At 34.3% G+C, this 23,485-nt stretch overlaps 4 protein-coding genes across 5 annotated transcripts; 1 reads left to right on the plus strand and 3 right to left on the minus strand.

Annotated features, from left to right (window-relative positions):
- Window positions 1-544: 544 nt before the first annotated feature.
- Window positions 545-3,264, plus strand: LOC106391622 (ABC transporter G family member 8). 2 transcript variants are annotated; one of them, XM_013832335.3, is made up of 2 exons: window positions 546-2,405; window positions 2,887-3,264. In XM_013832335.3, the coding sequence occupies exons 1-2, from the start codon at window positions 640-642 to the stop codon at window positions 2,888-2,890; spliced, it is 1,770 nt and encodes a 589-aa protein (XP_013687789.2). In that variant the 5' UTR covers window positions 546-639; the 3' UTR covers window positions 2,891-3,264. The 2 variants fall into 2 exon arrangements, with proteins under 2 accessions (XP_022557107.2, XP_013687789.2); XM_022701386.2 differs by lacking the exon at window positions 2,887-3,264 and having other exon boundaries at window positions 545-2,527.
- Window positions 3,265-5,045: 1,781 nt separating this feature from the next.
- LOC106391612 (probable NADH dehydrogenase [ubiquinone] 1 alpha subcomplex subunit 5, mitochondrial) lies at window positions 5,046-7,922 on the minus strand. Its single transcript, XM_013832299.3, has 2 exons — window positions 6,378-7,922; window positions 5,046-5,447 (listed from the first exon to the last, which is right to left on the minus strand). Exons 1-2 carry the CDS (start codon window positions 6,688-6,690, stop codon window positions 5,251-5,253), a joined length of 510 nt encoding a protein of 169 aa, XP_013687753.1. The 5' UTR covers window positions 6,691-7,922; the 3' UTR covers window positions 5,046-5,250.
- A 211-nt stretch (window positions 7,923-8,133) lies between these two features.
- Window positions 8,134-9,867, minus strand: LOC106391602 (probable WRKY transcription factor 27). Its single transcript, XM_013832288.3, has 3 exons — window positions 9,180-9,867; window positions 8,974-9,087; window positions 8,134-8,871 (listed from the first exon to the last, which is right to left on the minus strand). The coding sequence occupies exons 1-3, from the start codon at window positions 9,632-9,634 to the stop codon at window positions 8,406-8,408; spliced, it is 1,035 nt and encodes a 344-aa protein (XP_013687742.1). The 5' UTR covers window positions 9,635-9,867; the 3' UTR covers window positions 8,134-8,405.
- Window positions 9,868-12,929: 3,062 nt separating this feature from the next.
- On the minus strand, window positions 12,930-13,709 carry LOC106409230. The gene has a single exon (XM_013849893.1). The coding sequence runs from the start codon at window positions 13,707-13,709 to the stop codon at window positions 12,930-12,932; it is 780 nt and encodes a 259-aa protein (XP_013705347.1).
- Window positions 13,710-23,485: the final 9,776 nt, after the last annotated feature.

Genomic DNA, 23,485 nt, shown 5'->3' on the forward strand with positions numbered 1-23,485 from the left:
CATTCTTCTTCTTCCGTATAAATATAGTTACTGTTACGTTTGATAATACATAATTACATTTTTTTTTTGAAAAAAAAAATGGTTAAACCCGGTAAAGACACACACGTAACTTCCGGGTGGAAGGTGCAGCCTACAGATAAATCTTCTTCCGGGTATTCAAATGGGTTGTAAACAATAAGTTCATATCCGCGTGACTACATGTGGAACTAATAATTTAACATTAGAAGAAAATCGATCCCTAGCTTAGACTAACATCGCAACTCCTCCTCTAGTGGAGTGGTTAATACATAATTACATTTATATTTCCGATTCACTGAAAAGCAATACATAAAAATTAGCATGACTTCTTGCTATAAGGAAAATAGGGTCCCGTGAAACTCAGTTTTCATATACATCTAAGAAGTAAGAACACAAAAGACTACAAAAATCCAAAACTGTACATCAAATTAATAAAAAGCAAACAATTTAAGTGAAAATGAAAAAAAAACCTCAAAATGTGAAGTTTCTGTGGGTTACAACTTACAACATAAAACTCCAAAAACATCACTCAAAAACCAAATAAAAAAAACGTATATTATAAAAGTCTCCTTCAGTAGTACACTCGATCAACCTCTAACTCTTACAAGTATAACCCCATAAATGAAAACTCCTCCGCCGCAGTCGTCGGAGACGAAGGCCTACACACTAACCACCTCTTCAGTCTCCTACACCCAACCAAAGACCTCTCTCTCTCTCCTTCGCTTAGCCGCCACTGAGCCACCTTCCTTTATCCTCCGCAACATCACTCTCACCGCTCATCCCTCCGAGATCCTCGCCGTCGTTGGCCCTTCCGGCGCCGGAAAATCAACTCTCCTAGACATTCTCGCCTCTAAAACCTCCCCAACCTCCGGCTCAATCCTCTTAAACTCGGTTCCCATAAACCCTTCCTCTTACCGCAAAATCTCCTCTTACGTTCCTCAGCACGACTCTTTTTTCCCTCTCCTCACCGTCTCCGAAACCTTCTCCTTCGCCGCACGTCTCTTGCTCCCAAACCCATCAGATGTCCCTCAAACCGTAACCTCTCTTCTCTCAGAACTTAACCTAACGCACCTCTCCAACACAAGACTCGCTCAGGGCTTGTCCGGTGGAGAAAGAAGAAGGGTGTCTATAGGTTTAACCCTACTTCACGACCCTTGCTTTCTACTCCTCGACGAACCCACTTCCGGTTTAGACAGTAAATCTGCTTTTGATGTTGTCAACATTCTCAAATCCATAGCTGTATCAAGACAACGGACCGTGATCTTGTCCATTCACCAACCTAGCTTCAAGATTCTCTCTATCATTGATCGACTCTTACTTCTTTCACAAGGAACTGTAGCGTACCATGGAAGGCTTGACTCTCTCGAAGGTTTCTTGCTCTCCAAGGGATTTACCGTCCCTCCTCAGCTCAACTCTCTCGAATACGCCATGGAAGTACTTCAAGAACTCCGTGAATCCGATGGAAACACCGATGTTATCACTCTTCCTTCAACCGAAAACCAAAAAGAGAGACAAAAACAAAGTATAGTTCGATATAGAAAATCAAGAATCACGGAGATATGCCTTCTTTCGTTAAGATTCTGGAAGATCATATACCGGACAAGACAGCTGCTTCTGACCAATGCATTAGAAGCACTTGTAGTTGGTCTTGTCTTGGGAACTATCTACATCAACATCGGAATAGGCAAAGAAGGTATCGAGAAGAGGTTCGGTCTCTTCGCCTTCACACTCACGTTTCTCCTCTCTTCAACAACCGAAACTCTCCCTATCTTCATCAACGAGCGTCCTATTCTCCTCAGAGAGACTTCAAGTGGTGTTTATAGACTCTCCTCGCACATTCTTGCCAACACACTCGTTTTCTTGCCTTATTTGTTTGTTATCTCAATCATTTACTCTGCTTCTGTCTATTTCCTCGTCGGTCTCTGCCCTACATGGCAAGCTTTTGGGTACTTTGTCCTGGTGATATGGGTCATTGTCCTAATGGCTAACTCTTTTGTTCTCTTCTTGAGCTCGCTTGCTCCAAATTACATTGCGGGAACCTCTCTTGTGACGGTTCTTTTAGCGGCCTTCTTCTTGTTCTCCGGTTACTTCATTTCTAAGGAGAGTCTGCCCAAGTATTGGCTTTTCATGTACTTCATCTCGATGTATAAGTATGCATTGGATGCGCTTCTTATAAACGAGTACTCGTGTTTGGCTTCCAAGTGTTTGGTCTGGTACGAGGAAGCTCAAGGGAAGGTATGCTTGGTTAATGGTGGTGACGTGTTGGAGAAGAAAGGGCTTCATGAGAAACATAGATGGTTTAATGTTTATGTTCTGTTAGGGTTCTTCGTACTTTATCGTGTGTTGTGTTTTCTTGCCCTCCTTAGAAGGGTTTCAGGTTCCAAGAGGTAACTATTTTTCTTTTGCTTAGTGACTTTTTTTTTGTTGTTGTAAATTTATTATCCATACTGATCAACCTTTTGAAAAAAATCTTCGTATCGATCAATAATAATCTTGGAACTGTTATATAGTCTCTTTCTTAGAAATACGAATTCGAGATTAATCATTCGATATATTCCTCTCTTTCATTTCAATGCTAATAGGTGTTTGCTATGTGGAGACATGTCACATACGTGACATGAGAGGTCATATTCAACGTTTTTAGACCTGTCGATTTCTTTCTCTTCTTTTTATTTGTTCAGAATAGTTTTTAAGAATTATCTTGGGATAAAGTTTCACTAATAGTTATGTGTATACATAATATTTTGGATATTTATATCAAAAGAACACGGAATAAGTACCATACATTGACTCATCAACATTTGTTCAAATTACTATAATTCGTCTTAAGTAGTGTTTTTATTGAAAAGGGGCTATTATTTTCTGAAGGTAATATATATTCTTCACCACCTTGTGGCTTGTTTTGTATTTGGAGACTACATATCACGAGCATCGTCTTCTATAAAGCTAAATGACAAGTGGAGCTTACGGCCTTGTGCTAGGGTTGAGTGGGTATAGGTGATAAATCGTGGCTACTGGCATGGAAGAGTCGCTTCGGTTAACTCAATAGCTTGGAGACAAACTTTGGTCTTCACGGGTCTCCATCTCTATTTTCTCTTTACTATTCAGTTTATTTTCCTAATTTTACGAATAAAATGTAAAATCTTTGACTAAAACACAGATATATAGCCTCGCGAGTTGTATTAGTAAAGTTACTGTATTACAGTTTGGATTTAATTTGGTAGTATGAGACTAAATAGTAGATAACAACAGAAATGCAAAATATTTTCAATATATAACCCTTATCTATAATTTTAAACATTCCTAGAACTTGTACACGTTTGAAGTGTTAGTAATGGTATAGTTGACCTTTCCACGTTACATTTATTTTTGTAAGAAAATTATTATTTGAAAAGTTGGAACAGTTCATTTTGGTCACGTTGCTATCCAAAGTTAAATGTTACTTTTTTCTTGTTTGATTCCTTGAAATATAGTCCCAAGTGGAAGAGTAGTCATGAGTATAATGTACATGCAAATAATGATAGCTATATAGATGCATGCATATTAAAATATTTGATTTCAATCTTTCGAATATTGTGTTCACGGACTTGCTCATTGTCTAGTCGCCCGTGAACGCCTACTGAACCCTACTGTAAGTTTGTAACCAAAAAATTTTATTTGTCACGATGTGGACAAACAAAAAGACTTTCAAGATTAACTCAATTGGTTTGTATTAGTTTTATTCAATAATAACGTATTCGAGATTTATATCAGAAACTGTTAAACCAAAGTAGATATGCAAATCAATCTTACTTACTCAATACATTTGAGTTTATAAACTTTTATAAATCTTACTCGATTTATAAATTTTTATAAAAAGTTACCAGATTATGTTTCTTCTTCTTGTAACTTAACCAATTATGGTTTGATAGAGGCTTATCTAAGCAATATCATAAGACAAAATTTTTCCCCTATAATGGTGTGTATAGTTTCGTAGGTGTCTATCTTGAGGATACAATTATCGATTTCTGTACAACACATCCGTACCGAGACCTTAGCAAATTTTACTTTGAGTTTTTCTTAGAAATTTATTATGGAAAAGAAGAAGATCAAAACCAATTGATTCTCAGTAATTTTCTCTAGTCTCTCTCCTTTTCGTATTGCACTTGATCACTTTATATAATGATTCAAGTAGTGCCTTTAATCAACGCATATGTTAACTCAAGCAGTACCTTTTAATCAACGCATATGTTTGAAACGTTGCTTACTTTAATTAACTAAATTCCAACAGAAACAATGAACGTGATTTCAAACATGGTTAGAGCTTAATTAAATGGACGTTATTTTAGTGTTAGCAAATCCGGTTTTCTTTTTCACTGAGATTAGAATGTGTGTACAACTTTCTGTTTTTTTTTTTTTTTACTGAGCTTAGAATGTGCGTCTTAATCCATTCAGAGCCAGTTGACAAATTACATCGCTGATAGCCACAATTCATGTGTGTCCACTAAGGGATTCGAAGCACGCCAATAATCCAAGTGATACACTGGGATATACATTGATTGAGAAGCTCCTAACTCTCATCATCTTTCCCTTGCAGGTGCTTCCACTTTCTCTCAGTCATTTTCTCTTCTCCATGCCTCCTCTTCCAACTTTGCCCGTTCTATGGTAGTATCAAATAGAGCTTCATTTGCATTTTCAAATACTTTCACATTAGTATCAAACAGAGGTAGCATGGATGAAGAGTGAGATCGAACGATCAGGCTTTACATACCATATAATGAAAACGTAATGTTGTTTTCGGTCTTCTGTACACATCAGAGCATCTCCAATTAGAGCAAAAATTACTATATAATAGAGTTATTCTATTTTAATATAAATTATATAGGAAAAAATAGTGTGCTATTGAAGATGGTCTCAGCAAAAATTCAGGTTCATGTTGTTAAGAACAAAATCATGTGCAAGGTTTGCCATGATTTAATGTCCTTCATGAATCAATCATATGACCTAGTCTATAAGAGTGTCACTATAAGATATGGGAAGCATGTACATGTCCTTAAGAATGGAGATGTTATTCCAATGGGGAAGACACATCATTTGTATTATCATTGGTTTTTGAAAAGAAAGAAAAAACATTTATGAAAAGAGTGACATTGTTATTGTTTTCAAAATTATTACGCAATTTCTTAGTTGGCCTCTGAAACAAACACTAGCCAAAAAAGAGAGCAAGAAGTACACACAAAGTAAAACTGGAAGTTACTTCTCCAACTGTGGATCAGCGGAGCTAGCAGCTGGGATTTTTGTTTTGGACTCTGAAAGAAGACCTTCAAGGGTTCTGTAGAAGTCCTCAGGAAGAGGACCAGGTCGGTGCTGAGGAACGTGCTTTGGAATCGGCGCATCGTTCTCAATTACTTCGCATTCGTAGTCATCTGGAACACCCCAAGGGTCCCATTCTGCAAATGTAAACATAAGATATTTCAACCTCGTGCTATCAATGGGGGAAAACTCCAAAATGTGACTAGGCTCAAACATAACACTGTCACATTTTCTAAAACCTCGCTCGAAGGATTATAATATTCAAAAGAGAGCTATTACAAGTACTAACACTAACGTATAGGTAGATCCAAAGCAAGAACACGAACACACGTACGTGACAATGAAGCAAGAACCATTCCAAACTTAAGTGACCTATGCAAATTTTCACCCATACGCCTAGGTTAGCTGCAAAGCAATAACACGACCATACCCCATGCAACAATGTAGCACAAACAGTTCCAAAACTAAAGTGAACTACGCAAACTTTAAGCACATCACCTAGGTTAGCTGCAAAGCAATAACACGACCACACCTATGAGACAATGTAGCAAAAACCATTATAAATTGAAATGAACTAGCAAACTTTAACCCCATATGCTTAGGTTAGCTGCAAAGCAATAACACGAACACACCTATGTGACAGTGAAGCAAGAACCGCTTCAAACATAAGTGAACTATGCACTCTTTCACCAATAAGCCTAGGCTAGCTGCAAAGCAAGAACACCACCACACCTATATGACAATGAAGCAAGAACCGTTCCAAACTTAAGTCAACTGTGTAAACCTTCACCCATAAGCTTAATACTCAACAAAGAGTCCATCTTTTCATTTCAGCTTACGTCCTGGAAGATCAACGACCACTAACTCATAGTTTCATTCCAGTCCACTAACTTAATAGCCAATAAAGAGTTCATCTTTGCAATGCTCTCTGTCTATTTTCTGCTACCTAACGATCCACAACGCCTCTAGATTCCAGATTCTAATCCAAAACTCGTTCTACACTCTCATCATCAAATCAAATAGCAAATGAATGGCATCAAAACGGCGCGTTTTAAGAGCATACGGACCGATCATTTTGGCAATGAGTGTGAGCTCATCTTGGGCCTCTTCGATGAGCTCCTCTACTTGACCGCAGCCAAGACGCTTCTCGATCGCCTCCCAGTCTTCCTCTTCTTTACACACATTGAGACGGTGGCGCGTGAACGATTCCACCGCTTTTCGGTATCCTTCATCCTCCGGCACCGCTTGGATCTCCTTTAGGGTTTTGCTGTAGAGATCGATCAGCACCGCCCTCGCGTTCGGTACAACGTCAAGCCCGACGATCCCTGTCGTCTGCTTCGCTTTGGCCAACAGTGGCCGTCCGATTGCTCGTAAGAACATCTCAGCCGCTGGATCGTTCTCTCTCTCTTTAACTCCGGCGAAATCTCAGAAGATTTGTTGTTTCAGATGTAGAAGACAACGAAAGCGAGGTTCTTAAATGGGCCTAACTATATTTTTTAATGGGCCTTTTTAGCTTTTAGGGGCTTTTGAATAACTTAAAGCTTTATTGTCTTTTTTCTTTATTAAGAAGGTGTGATGACAGATGGGCCTTGATTTTTAAGCATTTTATTGATTAAAAACTTTATATCGAATTTAACTCTAGTTTATTAAAATGTTATGTACAGATGTTTATATTCGTCAGTTGGGAGTTGGGACCATATATAATAAATTGAATATTTTTTTCCAACAAAGAAAGTTTTTTTCCTCAATTTGTTTTCATATTTTTGGTACATTAAATGCGTCTTCACTAAAGTAATAGGAAACACTTTCTAAAACTAATAAGATAAGAAGAGAGGTAACAACTTGCCTGCCCATCTTCCGTCGTGAGAATCTGGACCGACCATAATATATGATAATTTATATATACATAGTTTCATATTAAAAGTATAAATCGTAATAACTATTTCATCATAGCCTTATTTTAATTATACTAATAGCGACCCTACTTTACTTAATTCTAGTGACGTTTAATTGCAGTATTTTTCTATTACGACAAAAAAATAAATAAAACTCCCAAATAAAATATGTTTGACCCACGCTTCGGATTACGACAAAATAACATATACTAATTTAAAAACCTTATAATAGAAAATGGTTGACCATTTAATAGAGGCCAAAGGCACAAGTGGGACTAAAGACACCAGATTTAGGGTCTGGTCTCGTGTCATATTAAAAAGCCAGCAAAAACCGGAGTCGCAGTTTCCGGCCTGAACCGAATTAACTGTTGTGTTGCCTTTAGCTAAGCTAGCTTCCCACATGATTTCTTTACTTATTACACTAAGCTAATATTTTAATTATTTCGACATTAAATGAGAGCAAATAATACTATGATACAAAAAAAAAATTGCTAGCATGGTTATCGCTGCCAATATTTTTATAACTAGGTCCTCACATTAAATTAGCTTAACTTTTATTCCAAGATAAATTACTTTACTTTTTCATGTTTCCGAATTTATTGTTTTCTTAAACAGGATTCGAACCTTTTAATTTTTGTATGTATAAGGATTCCTTTAATTTCTGTATGCTTTCTGAACTTTTTAATTTGTTTGCTTTAACTGAACTTTTGTTGTTGTTGTTGCATGTTTCAGAGTTACCTCTGTTTTTTCAGCAATCCATATATAGCTATATAAAAAAATAAAAGAAAAGGTTTGACAAAAAACTTGGTGCATTTTGGTATTCATATTTGAATATTGGTAATTTCCAAATATGATAGTTGCCTAAACAGTTAACTTCCATTATATGAAATACTAATGGCTTTTCATGCAGGGAAAAAAGCAGATGAAAGAGGAAAACAAAACTAAATTCAGATTTATACATTTTAAACCAAGAAAAAATGATTAGTTATATGCAATGTCAATTTGATCGACACAAATTATTCTCAGAGATTAATTTTCTATTTTTAGCTACCAGTCTAAACGAAGAACAACTGTAGACTCGTCTTTTTGCCTTCTCTCTATATGTATTTTTTTAATAACCACAATAAATGTCAAGTTTTAACAAAAATAATAATAATATAAAACTGACCTTCTTAAAAAATGAGAATATATTCGTTTTCATCATCCACCACCGTCCCCGGCGGACCCGGCGGACCAAGAGGGAAAGTTTCCAGCGAAGAACAAATCATCTCGATCTCTCACCGAGAAATTCGGTATCAAAAGATCATCCACGTCATCATCATCATCTTCCTCTTCATCTAACTCTTCGTCTTCTTCCATGTTGACTACTTCCTCTCCGTTTGTTCCTTGAACGTCGTCGTTTTCTTTCAACGGTGTAGTCGGAGAAAGATGAATCTCTTCTTTTACTCCAGAAACTGTTTGACCCGAGGGGTGGTCGGGTTTCGGAGGCGGGTTAACGGGTTGAGATTTGTTGCGAGTACTGCCGGCGAGAGAGTTCCGGTGAGTAGGGCGAGGATGAGTGTGTTCTCCGGTGTAAGTAACGATGAAGATGTTCGGGTCCAAGTTGCTTCTTTCAACTTGCTTTCGAGCTAAACATCCTTTTGAGCTACTGCATCTGTAATAATTCCTGTTTTGCATGTAATAACAAGAATCAAAACATGTTTAGTTAGCACATTTTCTTGATAATATTTTGAGGAAAATGAAAAAAAAAAGAAGGAGAAGATAAGACCTTGGATAAGGAGAGCCTTTGATTGGTTTTTGACCGTATTTACGCCATGCCCACATATCCGAAGAGAGATTTTCTTGAGTTACATGACATATGGTTCTCTTTTGCTGATTTTTTCTGTATAAAGTAGAGTAACAAAGCAAAGATAATTAAAAAAAAAACACTTTGAACTAAGACATGGGTTATGTTAAACGATGAATGAATCAAACCTTTTTCTAGATCGAAGAGGAGCTTGGGGTTGTTGTTGAAGAAGGTGGTCACGTTGACCTCTGAAAACAAAGACAGAAGAGGAAGAAGAAATGGTTGTGGGAGGTGGGAAAACCCTAGTACCAAGAGGAGGTTTCTGATCTTGTGATTCGATGAGCCCTTGTTCTTGTTTCATTAAGATATTAGGAGCTGATGAAACTACAGGAGGAGGAGGAAGAGGAGAAGACCAAGTAGTGGTAACGGGTAAAAAGGGTTTGCAAGAATCTTGTAGCTCGTTGCAAGAAGAAGACTCTCTGCTTATGTCTCCATGGATGTGTTGGAACAGAGGAGGAAGATCGTGTTGCTTGCAGTTCGCTCTTCCCTCGTCACCACCTCGAGAGTTGGTGTTTATAGTAGCCGTGGAAACAGAAGAGCTGCAGCTTCGGACAACGGCGAAGAGATCCCAATCCTCAGACATGGTTGATGATCTCTTTGGTTTCTTTTTTTGACTCTGTTGGTGAGGAGAGAGAAGAGAGAAGGAGACAAACTATGGCGTAAAGGACGGCGCTGACTTTTTCTTTGTCGAAAGAGAGAGAGAGAGCATGGATGTATTGGGCAGTGTCCGAGAGGAATCGATGGGTGGAAAAGAGAGAGCACTTGACTTGCTATTGTTTTCAATTATTTATACATTTGACCCCCCAAAAAAACATGTTAACGTTTTATGGTTCTCATATTTCTTTTCACATTTTATACTAAAAACCATATTTTGATGTTTTGACGTTTTATTTAACTTGTATTTTTCTTTTTTATTCTTTAGCTTATTTGCGCTCAAATTTTCAATATAGTGATAAGAACTATTTTAAAATTAGATGATGATCATGATATGGTGCTAACAAAAAAAAGGAAAGATGATGCGTTTTATAAGTGATAAGAAGTTGTAATAAGAGATGGAAATTAGACAAGAAATATGATTAGTGATATTTAAACAGTTAACTAATTAAATATAATCAAATAAAATATTTCATACAAACAAAACTAATAAAACATACTAGTTTTTAACATCTATAGAAAATGTGTGTGAAGATATGAAAATATTTTCCATGTCAATGTTGACTCTTGAGGTATACACAATAATTGGAGTTAATAAAAGTATTTTTAAATTGATTAAAGCGTAAATAAGAATCCAAGAATTAAAATGGTTTGAAATAGCATATTTAAATTCGATTCGGGATCCCTCTTCACAAAACGCACCTTATCACTGATTTTGTATGATTTAATTGCAAAAAAGGTTAAAAAGCCAAAATTAAAATGGTTGTAGGTACTAATAATATTCGAAGCAAACAATGCACTCTCATCACTTGTCACTCTCTTCTTTTCTCTTTTTAAATTTGATATCTAAATGACACGGAGAGTTCTCGTAATTTCGTAGTGGAATTTAGATACAGATTTAAGATTTTTGTTCTCTTTTCTTTTCTACATCTTATCCCACAAAAGCTGCTTTTGTTTTGACATTTTTTAAGCCAAGTCAAACGTAGGGACCATTTTTGTTTTGGCGTACACTAGAGGAAAAAGCGCATATTAGTGATATGCTCTTCTTTCTCTAGTCTCTTCTCTGCGATGAAACGCTCACACCAGTTTTGATTCGTCTACTAAATGGGTAATGATTCTCTTTTTCTACATCGTCCGTTTGTCGTCACGCGCGTCTTGGCCGTGCGCTTTACGCCTCCCGCTACGGCCTTTGGTCCTTATGTCAGTGAGGTTTACGACCGCGTTTACGATTAAATATTCGTTTGTTATAGCAATATTTTACTTATAAACAACGATTAATCACAGTTTGCAGAACTGAAATTTTAAATAGCTAAGTCTTCATTTATAAAGAAAAATCATTTCCGTAAAAAAGATTAACAACAAAAATTTACCTCTGTACTTGTGTAGTATTAATTTTCATGTTTTACATGCTTGACAAAAGATTACGAAATTTCAAAAACTTTTTATTCATATTTTTTTTTTTTAATTTTGTTTTATATCAAACATTTTCTCAATGTTCTGTTTTTTTCGTAAAAACTTGCTAATCTATAATATTGTTTTTTTCCATGGCCAGAAATGAACTTTTTGCCAACAAATAACTACTAACTTTCTTAATAAGCTTTTACCAAAAAAAAACTTTCTTAATAGGCTTGATTATGTAATAATTTAATGATCCAAAATAGATATCTAAGACGAAATTAGCTTTTCCAGCCACGTCCCAAGACAGTTGTATATAAAAATCCATTATTATCATAAGAAGCCACGAAAAAAAAAGCTTCATCTTGTCCTTTTTAAATAAATTAAGGTTTAACGCGAGGTTAGGAAAAAAATATACTGTATAAAGTTTAAACCTTTTATTTATGACACGAAGAATTGTTTCGTACGTTTAGAACAATATAACTTAAGATATATTAAAATATTTGATACCACGGAACGGATACATTTCTGAAAGTAAATATGATAAATAATGTAATTTTACAAAATTTATAACGTTAGAAGATTGAATTGATATAAATTGTTTAGATATAACGACTTCATCATACGGAAAATCCCGTTAGAACATGACTAAAATGATCAATTATTTTCTTATCAAACCGTACTTATAGAGTAATTTTATAAGATTACGAATTTTGTTTATTTTTTTATTTATATGAAGCATTAACAGATCGAATTAGTAACTTATAAATCGGATTTATTAGTTAACATCTACACAAAGGATATATTCTTGCAAACTTCCTATTAGAGCTCTCAAAGAAACGAACTATTAAAGCGAGATCTGATCTGGAAACCCTAAAGGGGATCACAGCCATGGGCTGGAAGAGTTCGGATTGATCCGGTCCTTTAGTTCTATAGGTTCAAGCTGAGTCTTTTTTTGTAACTATGTGGTTTTAAGGTTCAGAGACCTTGGTCTTGTTAATGAAGAGGCGGATCGACGAATATGCGTTTTGATGTCGATCGAGTCAGTTGATCCATGAGTTTCAATCCGATTATGTGGAGATCACAGCTATGGTCTGGAAAATTAGCTCAATTCGGTCTTTGTAATTAATAGTTTAGATAAGGTTTCTTGTAACTAGGTGGTATAAGGGATGGTTCATTTTCTGTGTTGGGATGAATGAACTTGTCCCGTAGTAATAAAAAGTGTACAATGAAATTTATTGGGTAACGTCTGATCTATAAACGTATTCCTAAGTGTTACTAGATCATTTCATTGTCTCTATGGTTGAAAATCTACTGAGACCAAAAGCTTCCTAATAATCTTTAGTGAATGAAAAGTTGTTATTTAGCAAAAGAAAAAAAACAAAAAAGAAACAAACCAGTAATCCAACAGGTAATGGGCGTTACTTCTCGCACAATATATATATTCTATAACACATCACAATGCCCATTAATGGTTTGATAGATCGATAATTATGGAATCTATTAAAAACCAATAAGAAGAGAAGGGATGGGTCCATACATGACACGTGAAGTAAACGACAACATGGGATGGATTTTTTGCTGTTACCTAAAAATATTATTTTCATTTATATGGAGTTAATATTACTCGGAATTTTTTTTTTTTGAAGATTTTCTTCTATTAAAAGCATGAGAAAAAAAGAAAACAAGCCATAAGGCCTTAGTTTTTGGGTTGCGCCCTATTACAAAAAATGACCGAAGCCCACATCAGAGAAAAGACCAATGAATGAGAGAGGAGATAGTAGAAGCCCAGATGGCCAGGAAAAGAGTAACGGATCGGAAGTGATGACTTAGTCAGTTGATTGCAGGAATGGGAGAGGAGGGTTTGGAGGATATGATGATGGAGCAGTTGCAAACCAGAACTGAATCATCTGAGAAGCTCCGATTGGGTTTGAGTCTCTGAAGCCATGGATCTTATTTCGAATCGTTCTGTCCAGTATGGAAGAGATGGTATTGATGGTTTTTGCAGTGTTGCAGTGAAGTCGAGCGTTCCTTTCTTGCCAAATAGAGTAGATCACAGCTTGCCATACTATCAGTTGAAGCTTCCTGCGCCAAGGAGGTCCTGGTAGTGATTGCATGTGATTAAGAGAATCGTTCCAACCAGTAGATGGGGTTGTCTCAGTCCGTCGAGCATGATGGATCCAAAGTTCAGAGGAGAAGGTACAAGAGAAGAACAAGTGGTCCCTTGATTCATCTCCTTGGTTGCAGAGTAGACAAGTTGCAGGAACAGCAAGTCCCCAAGAGAGAAGTCTGTCTCGGGTCGGTAGTCTGTTTAGGGTGACGAGCCAGGCGTGGAAGCTATGCCGGGGCACACCACCTGAATTCCATATAGCTCCTTTCCAAGGTACCGTTTGCGCATGATTTTTCAGGAGTTTATAGATTGTTCCAGTCTGATATTTAAGCCAAACTTTACCTTCTATTGTCCACTCATATTCATCAGGAAGCTGAGACAGAGTAACCGAAGATAAAATTGCTTGAATTTGAACTTGGCGATCAGAGCGGGCGGGTCTTATATTCCATCGATCCCTGACAAACATATCATGGAGTGTAGCTGATGAGGGGATTCCCATCGAGTTCGCTGCAACAGGGGCCAAGAATTTCTGGATACTCCCAACGGGTGACCAATTATCTGTCCAAAATCTGACTTCTCTTCCATTACCCACCTTCACAGTAATCCAATCATAGGCAATGCTTCCAAGCTTTAGCAGTTTATTAGTGAACCAAGAATATTTTTTTTTCTCCTTAGTGATCCAGAATATTACTCGGAATTTGATCGATCAATTTCTTTCATTGCTTTATATAGGATAGAATATTTGCTTCTAAGAAATATTTCATTCTTAAATACTTTATATATTTTTGGGGGGAAATTTTCTTCTTTATTTATCCAATCAAGCTTTAGCCAAAACTATTAAGAATTATAGTCTACTGAATTATATTTGCTGAAAACTTGTAAAAGATGAGTATTTTTTCAGTAGTTTTAATACAAAACGAGAAGGATTCGAAACTAGTATTAAGAAAATATGTTCACTCTATTCAGTATCTTTTGTCTTGAAATGATACCACAAGTCATTTTTGAACCAATCCAAAACACGTACAAATGGTCGGCTCTTATCGTATACCAAAGTCAATCATGAGATACCATAGTTTGTTTCGGATCACTTTCATGACTTGCTCATGTTCTTAAGAATAGTTTAAGTGTATAGTGAGGTATGTTAGCATAAATATATGCAGATAGGCAGCGCGTAATTAAATGGTTTAATTTGGATGCAATCGTACAACGTTGAAATCAAAGATTATTCTTGGAGATTCTTTGCCACTTTCACTGCTGAACTCGCTTTTTCTATATGGATTGAACTATGGAACATCATATGATAGTTTTTGCTAAAAGAAAATCTTTTCCGTTTCAAAATGATCAAGAAAAATTGAAAAGCTTTTTTTTTTTAACATTTTTAATATATCTTTTATTAGTAAATAAAAATAAATCGTAATAAATAAATTCTAATTTCTTTTGGACTTCTTTCTCCAATAACTAAAATTTTTCTTAGTTATTGGAGTTTCTGACTAAAAACAGATTTTCAACTACTAAGTTAGTTTTTTATTGTTTTTTCCTTGGGTTTCAATCACTTTCTAAGGATTGTTCTCGTGAACATTGACGAATTGCTTCCATCATGTGTGATTTTGGCCGTTTCAAATTACTTTCCGTTGGTATTTCTCATGATCTTGACGATTCAGAAGTGTAGTCATGTCGTTTCATCTGGATAAAGCATTTGCTTCATCTCTGGCTGGAGAAAGACGATGAACCATTTGTGTTACCAGACCGTCCGGAGTTATACTAAATGGAACATAGCTCGCTGAGGTTGATGGGGCGTCTGCTGAATCCACAATGCTAGAAGATGTCAGGTTTGATACTCGGAATGCCAAGAAAATGGCAGCTCTACGAGATAGTCAACGAGTGGCGCTATCTAAGGAGAGGTTTCAATTTATTTTTAAACATGAACATGACTTGTTGGATATCATGAATAGAGGATTTCATAACTTCTATTTGTTATATATCGTTATGTAGAGATGGATGTTGGTTATGATTTCATAACCACCGGACTTTGAGCTAGTGGCACTTGAGAGATAGCCCCAATACGGTGAACTTGTAGTTCGATCTCTGTTGGCCACCAGATAATTTAACATTGCACTCATGGGCCCACATAATAATTGGTTGACCTCGACCGCCGGACAATGTGGTTAATTCAAAAAAAAAGATGGATGGAGAAGCCTCCTTAGGATTATCTGCAACATTTACTCGTCTGTTCACATGAGAAACATCCCAGTAAACAATTACACTCCTGAGGCTATTTCCGTGTTGGGAGAGTTTCCAGGGCAGGTAAATGAGGTTGTTTTTGATCCAAAAAAAACTCAGATAAAACACTATGTTAGAGTATTTTATAATAGTGAATTTGGAACTAAAACACATTTTAACTCAACCAAAAATAATTTCTACCACATTCAATAATATACACATATGTAACTCAGATACAATAATCGAAAATTTTAGTTTTTCTTTCTTAGTTCCTTCCTTCTTGGGAGGAGGCGCAGATCTCACTAACACAAGGAATCAAGCAAACTCGATTACCAGTACAAGCGACAGTACCGGATATTCCAGGCCGATGGTGTTTTACGGATGGATCATGGAAAAGTCAAGATTTACATTCGGGACAATGGTGGTATAGTACACTGGAAGGTTTTGATGGTTTAATGGGAGAGAGGAAAACAAGAGCGAGTCAGTCGCCACTTCATTCAAAAATGAAATCGCTTATTTGGGCAATGAAGTGTATGGAGAATCTAAGACAGTTTACTGTTATATTTGCAACAGATTGTTTACAATTGGTGAATATGGTTTCGAAACCAGAAGAATGACCAGTCTTTGCAAGTTATTTAGAATATATAAAGGTTTTGAAGAGAAGTTTTTATAGCTCAGAGCTCATTCATGTACCACGGACGCATAATTCAAGGACGGACATTCTTGCACGTAGTGCACGAAAACAATTGTCTATTGTTATCCATATGGATACGGAACTACTAGTTTGATTTGCAGAGTCTACTTAATTCTGTTTATGTTGGTGACAAAAAAAAAACTCCCTCATTCTTTGTTATTATTGGAGCGTTCCATCACATATATATATATATATATGTATATTATTTGACCAAACTCATGCTCCTCAACAAATACTAAAAGGTAAGATACCTCTTTTCTTGGTGAACAAAAAAAAAAGATACCTCTTTTCTTCATTTTTAACTGAGGATTGAAGCCTAATTAGCTAGTGACCTAATTCCCTACCAAAAAAAAAAAAAGATTGAAGCCTGATTAATTTCCTACAAGATATTACCGAACTCCGACGATTATCTATGTTCTCTAATAAAATCTAAGATAGTTAAATAGTTGTCTAACCCAAAACTAACAGGTTTACATTTTATTTTAAGCCAATCCCTACCACCAAACGATCACTGCTTGGTTTCCAAAATTTATTTGCTCCCTTTCCGATTGTACTGTGGATATATTTCCATGTCTATCATATTTTTCAAATATTTACGTGACTTAGAATAAATTTCCCTAAATTTTATAGTATAAGAGAATTAATCTTTAGCTAAAACGAACTTCAGATTATATTCCAACAACTTTTATACCAACAGTTCTAAGTCTATTCCTACATTGTATACTTTCACAACACACATAATTGGTTAAACCATGCGGATTTAGCTTCAAATCTCCGTTTAATCATTTATTTATGGGAAAGCAGGACCACCGTACGTTACATGCTCACCCACTTCTAATCCAGTGCCATTGACAGTTGATACATGTGCTGGTCATGTGAATGGGGAACAATTTAAGTTCGTCTGACTTCTTTTAGAAAGTCAGCGGCTATATTTGGATCATCAAGTCCTTTCTCACTCTTGTTGGTCATAAACTCTCTTGCTTTCGCAATTTTACAATGCTTCCCAATTATCGTTGAATCTAATTTGTTTTTTTACTTCCAACCATAGACACGTAGCTGAACTAATCCTCTCCAATAGATTCCCAGTCACTAGTACAATTTTATCTTTTAGTTTTATGTGAAAGTAGGTGAAGTTATGATATTTTTTAGATGGATTATTATTTACATGTTGATTAATTCTACCAAAACAAAAACAAAACAAAAACGTAAATAAGTTCTGTTTGCTTAAATCCCTTCTCATTTCCTCTTTTATCCTCCATGAATACACGAACAAAACATAATCATCAGTTTCAAATAATAGTTTTGATATTCAAATACCTACAATTATAAATTGGTTTTAAGCTAAAAAAATATTAATGCGTAGTATACTATTATAACCTGTTTTAAATCAGTCGTATAGATTAAGGACATGACTAGCTTCCCGGTACCACCCGAAAATATAGCTTTTGAGGTTGGTAGTAGTTGTTGACATTTTCTAACAATCACATAAAACATTCTAAATCGTTTTAAGTCACTCTAAACTTCTTAAATTCAAAAACTAGTTTCAGCTATCGTTTGCGGTTACTGGCAGTTGCGGGAAGGTAATTTTTTTTGAAAAAATATAAACATAAAAAAGTATTCAATAAAATTTTTAATTGATATAATAGAAAGACTATATATATATACTATTTTAATGAGAAATTCCTTAGGATAGCTCTTTTTAAGTTTTTATCACAAAAATAACCTTCAATGAAGAAAATGACCAAAATAAATTTTATTAAAGGGTAAAAATGAATTTTATCTTGGGGTTAACTAATCTAGACTTAGGGTTTAGAATTAAGGGGTGAGGTTTTGGGGATAGAGTTTCAAATTTTAAAAAATTAAAAATTAAAATTAAAATTTTCAAAATAAAAAGGGGCTATTTTGGTCATTTTCTTTCTTGAGAGCTATTTTGTGAGAAAAACTTAAAAACAGCTATTTGAGAAAATTGTCCTATTTAAATTTATATTATAATTTAAAAAAATCTATATTTTTTAAAAATTAATAATATTATTTATAAATTTAAAATTTAAATTAATTATAATAATAAGATTTTTAATATTTTTATATTAATATAAAATATAAATATTGTTAATTTTTTATTTAACTATTTAACCATTGATGCATTTGGTAGTTAACTAGTCATAAGTATCCGGTGCACCAAGTTCTAACCATAGTACCAGTGTACAAATCTCTTGATAACGCTTAAAACCGAAACCAACCGCATCCGAAAACGCCCACAACCGCACCCGCAACCGCTGCAGTTACACAAGTCAGTCCCTAAATTGAATATATTAACGAAAATGTGTTTTTTAGATGAACTAAAAACTAATTTTTTAAATGACGTGCTAGCGAAATATCTTACCTCAAATTGAATCCTAAATTGAATAAACCACACAAATAAATATATCATTGAGAAATTTCTTGAAACACTCTAAGTTAGATACTATTTTCAAAAATACTTTCAAAATACACTCAATCAAAAATACCATAACATTTAAGATTAGGGTTTAGTGATTATTGTTTAGAGTTAAACTCAATGTTGGCAGCCAAACATGAGGGTTGTGCTCGTTGTGGGACTTAACCCAACACTTTACGGCACGAGCTGACGACAGCCACACACCACCTGTGTCCACGTACCCCTCTCTTTTAAGAGGATTCAGGAGATGTCAATCCCTGGTAAGGTTCTTCGGGGGATGGGTTTGAGTTTATAAACTTCTTAAATATTTTTTAAAGAATTATAAATGACTGAGGAGGGTTAATTTTATTTTATTTCTTAATAAATTTAAGATTTTATGGAAATAGTTTTCATTTAAAGGTGTTTGAAAAGTGTGATCAAATTTGAAGTGAAGTTAGAATTCCTCACTCATTATTGATCAACTAATTCTTACTAGAAGACGATTTTTTGGCTAAACAGGAAGACAGTTCATGTAGATATATTATTATTAGACATGACCATAATCTGTTGAATTGAAATGTAAATTGTATAAGGTATTCTTACAAAAATTTCAAATTTTAACGATTAGTATCATTTATTTTAATGAGCAAATTTAATTGACTGATCCAATCTAACTGATATTTTTTTGGCAAAATTGCGTTAATGGATCCAATTTGCTCTGATTCTAAATTGTTTAAAATATGAAAACCTACTTCCACATTAAGTAGGTGAACCAAATCACCCTAAATTTTTTGCTTTAACAAAAATTATAGCTTGAAATTTGGATAATATATTCGTTGAAGATATGATGTCTCTTGATTTTTCTTTGTTTTGTATTTTATTTTGACTCTCATTTTGATTATTTAGGTGCATTTAAAGTTCATTTAGGTTCATAAAATTTGTATTTGTCTTTACCAGGTGTTGGAGATACTTCTTGGTGAATATGAAGGTGATTTAGGCATTTTGGAACAAAAGAGTGAAGAATAAGGTGCAGAGGAATTTCCACACTAAGTATATAGCGGTTAGGGCGTAACGACTTCATAGGAAGTAGGAGCCACCCATAGCGTCTTTGTGTGGTCGCTACGAGCGAAAAACCGCACATTTTTCTAATTTATTTCAGGTTGGCCTAATTTTTTTTGGGTTGACCCAACTTGTTTTTAGTAGAGTTATATTTACTTTTAGAAGCCAAAAACCTAGTTTCTGGTTTTTTTTCTAAACACTTACATATTTGGTGAAAGACTCAATTTTATCGTCTTTAATCTATTTTGATCTTTGAAACTTGTGTTTATTGAGTTTATCTTACTATCTACTATGATTAATCTTAAATTTTACTTGTGTTTTGCGTTTCTCATAATGATTAGTGAGTAGATACATTTTGAGTCACTAGACTTGGTAGATTAGGATGATTGAGTGATTATCTAGAGTGTGTAGTACTGTTATATCCTTCTTATTCTATGCATATCTTGTGATCTTCATGCTAGATTAAGGTTGATCTCCCTAAATCTAAATCCAACGGAATTCATGTCTGAAATGTGTTTGATGAAATATTTGAACCATCTTAATATTCTGTTTGCTTGTTTGACCAATGGAGATTGATATTAGCAAAACTTAGGAAGCTAATAGATTCGTTAATCATGCATGCTTGCTTGTATTAAACCAATGAAACTTGATGTTCAATACTTTATTAGTATAGACATTATTGTCACGGAAATGGATTAATCTATCTGTTTGAGTCTAGACTTATTATACATGATTGATTGTATGAGCACTCTAGGTTGGATTTTGATCATCTTAACTCAATGCCCTTGCCCATTGGTTCGTATTAATTCCTTGATTTATAACTTGCTTAGATTCTTTGTTACTTGAAATTGAATCATTGAGTTTAAACTTGTTACTTGGTTACTTTATTGAATCACTTGATTGCACTTAAATTACGATTAATGCCTTGCATAATGATTAAAATCGTTTATGATTTAGATTGACACCTCTTGTACTACATTGACTTTGAGGAGTAAACTTTATCCATATCAAGATAGCATTTCATTTTACCTAAACTTTCACCGATTGAAGTATTATAATAAGAAACAAATTATATTTTCTAAATGGAAATAAAATAAATCATAGGTCAATAGTGTTTATGATTCAGGAGCACGTGCGCCTAACGTATATCATGTGATCAATTCTATAGGGTTAAAATATAGTCGCACATCAAAAGAGTGGAAGGTGGACAACAAATTGCAGAAAAGATATCCAATCCAACCCTCCTACATAAAACGTTGAAGCAAAAAGGCATCACTCTTATTACCAGACATGACTGCATTAGTTCCCACTACAATCATAACGTTCACTGATACACTAATAATAATTACTACTACTACTACAGAACATTACATATTCTGTTTACTACTAATTAATGACAACAATTTGCTACAATTTTTTTGCAACAAAAAAGATAAGTCAAAAATTCAAAAGTAAGTTTTCTTTTTTGCATATTCAAAATTTAAAAGAGCGAAATGGGTTTATATATCGTTCAAATTGAAAAGTTTAATGGGAATAAAGAAAAAAAATTAAGCTTACAAAGGAAAAAAAATCACAAAGAATTCACACACGCACAATAGGTCTTTTCCCATCAAGGGGTCCGAAGCAAAAAAAATTCTTTGGACAGTATTGAAGGATGCCACTTTATAAAATAAAAAGAAGGTATAGTACCAATAATATTCCATTTGTTATTCATTTTGCAACAAACTATCGAGAATATAACCCTTTACGAGCACAAAAGGGTTCTCATATATGATTACCACCAAAAAGAATATGGCTTCATTGCATGTATAAACCTTCCCTTTTCCAGGAAATAAGACGAGATAGAAAAAAGGAATACGTTGATAAAAAAAAAAGGAATATATGCTTCTAGAAAGAAAACAAGGAATCACACCCGAACATCACACTATATTTACTCGCAAAGTTACACATTTTTCACTCCTCTAATTCTTCTTTTCACAAAGTAAAAAAAAGAAGAACAGTGAAGTAAGTTTTGACTAATGAGTTTCCTTTTTCTTTTATTTAAGTGTTACGTCCCAAACAATTTGAATTGCGGAGTGACCAGTGAGGGGTTTGATTCTTGATGTTGTGTTTTACATGCTATGAAATAATCTAGAGATACCATGTCCACAAGTAACTATCTTTCTGAGCTGGAATTATTAGCAATATAATATACAGTAATTCTATTTCTAATAGCATTGTATCATCTAAAACAGTATCCACATATATATACTGTATAAAAAAATAACTTTTAAAGTTCAATATCTTCCAACAAAAATTTATTTTAATAAACTGTATTGTAAGACCATATGTGGAAAGACAAAGTGTTGGTTTGTTTCAGGAAAATGGCTAGAAGTTAGAACTTAGAAAGAAAGAAAAAAGAAACAGGACGTAACGTTGGAGACATGAAAAAATATGTGGCTTTAATTTTGCAATGAGGTTATACGATCATATGATAAGACGTAACTAAAGGATAGATATAAAGATTAATCTTATGATTTCTGTACCACGCCCACTATAATGTTTTATTCATATTTGATGTTTCATCTTTCTTTTTTTTCTTGAAGAAAAGACATCTAAAGGGAATGAGATGAGAGAGATGTTAAGTTAATGGTTCTAGTGTCTTTCACTTATCTTTGAAAAAGAGGGTTTCGTTTTTAATAGTTTGGTCTACGTCTAAAAGGAAAAAAAAAACAAGCCAAAGAAAGTGTTATGGTGATGATCCCATTCAAAACTCATTCTATGAATCAATTTGGTTGTCTCTATAAGAAGAATTTGTTGATATCTCTTTCTCCTTTCGGTAGAGGTGATGGATGATAGAAAGAATCGACCAAAGCTTTTGGTCCTTACAAAGAGGGGCCATTAGAGACAGAGAGAGAGATAAGAATAAAATGATGCGATTGTCATTATCACTTGGTGTTTGTGTAAAATATTTCGTGACCATGTTTTAGTTTTTGTGGGTTTGGTTGGTTTCAAAGGAGGATGAGCCAAAGATCGTTTCTTAAACCTTGGCCCCTCTACGCATTTTGTTTCTTATGGGTTTGGCAAGCGACAACTATGGTAGATCAGCCTCAAGTAACTTTTTCTTTTTGCGTGCTATGATTATGTCATCTATATATTCAAAACCCTTTTTATTATTTACAACTGGTAAATTTGATTCGAACAAATATAATATCAGATTCTTTTTTGTTTATTTGTATCATCAACCTACTACAAATTATAAAATAACGATTTAGACAATTCGATAACGGATTATTTACATGTGCCTACACTAATCTCAGACGCTTCTATACCATATTTATAATCTGTACTATTAAAGCAGGATCCTATTGTCATAATTACCTTAGAGGCATGTTTCATTCACTAACATTGCATGTTTCATTAAGGGCAATTAAGTAATATTAATAACAAATCTATATTGGGTCATTATTTTTGGATCCAGCCCAAATCAAATCTCTCTTGGGCCATTTGGGCCTATTAAAAAATCAGATTCAATTCTCACTTTTTTTTTTCCTTTGGGCCATTGAGTCCAAGTTCAAATAATTTTTTTTCAACTATTCTTAATTATAATTTTTTTCTTTTCTTAATATAATTTAAGCATTCATAAAAATAATTGAATATTTTTATTGAAAAGTATAAATCTTTACTAAAAGTATATAATTTTTTAATTAAAATATTAACCCCATAATAAAATTAATTTATCAGAGTTATACCAACTTAATTCATTAAAAAATAAAGTTTAATTTTTTTAACATAAATAGTCATTTAAAATGAAATACGATAAATAAAGATAAAGTTTTTAAGTCTTTTATAAAATAAAACACAAATATATGAAAATGTGACATTTACTAAATATTTGTCAATTGAA

Source organism: Brassica napus, chromosome A2 (genome assembly GCF_020379485.1).
Source record: "Brassica napus cultivar Da-Ae chromosome A2, Da-Ae, whole genome shotgun sequence".
Taxonomy (NCBI): Eukaryota; Viridiplantae; Streptophyta; class Magnoliopsida; order Brassicales; family Brassicaceae; genus Brassica; species Brassica napus.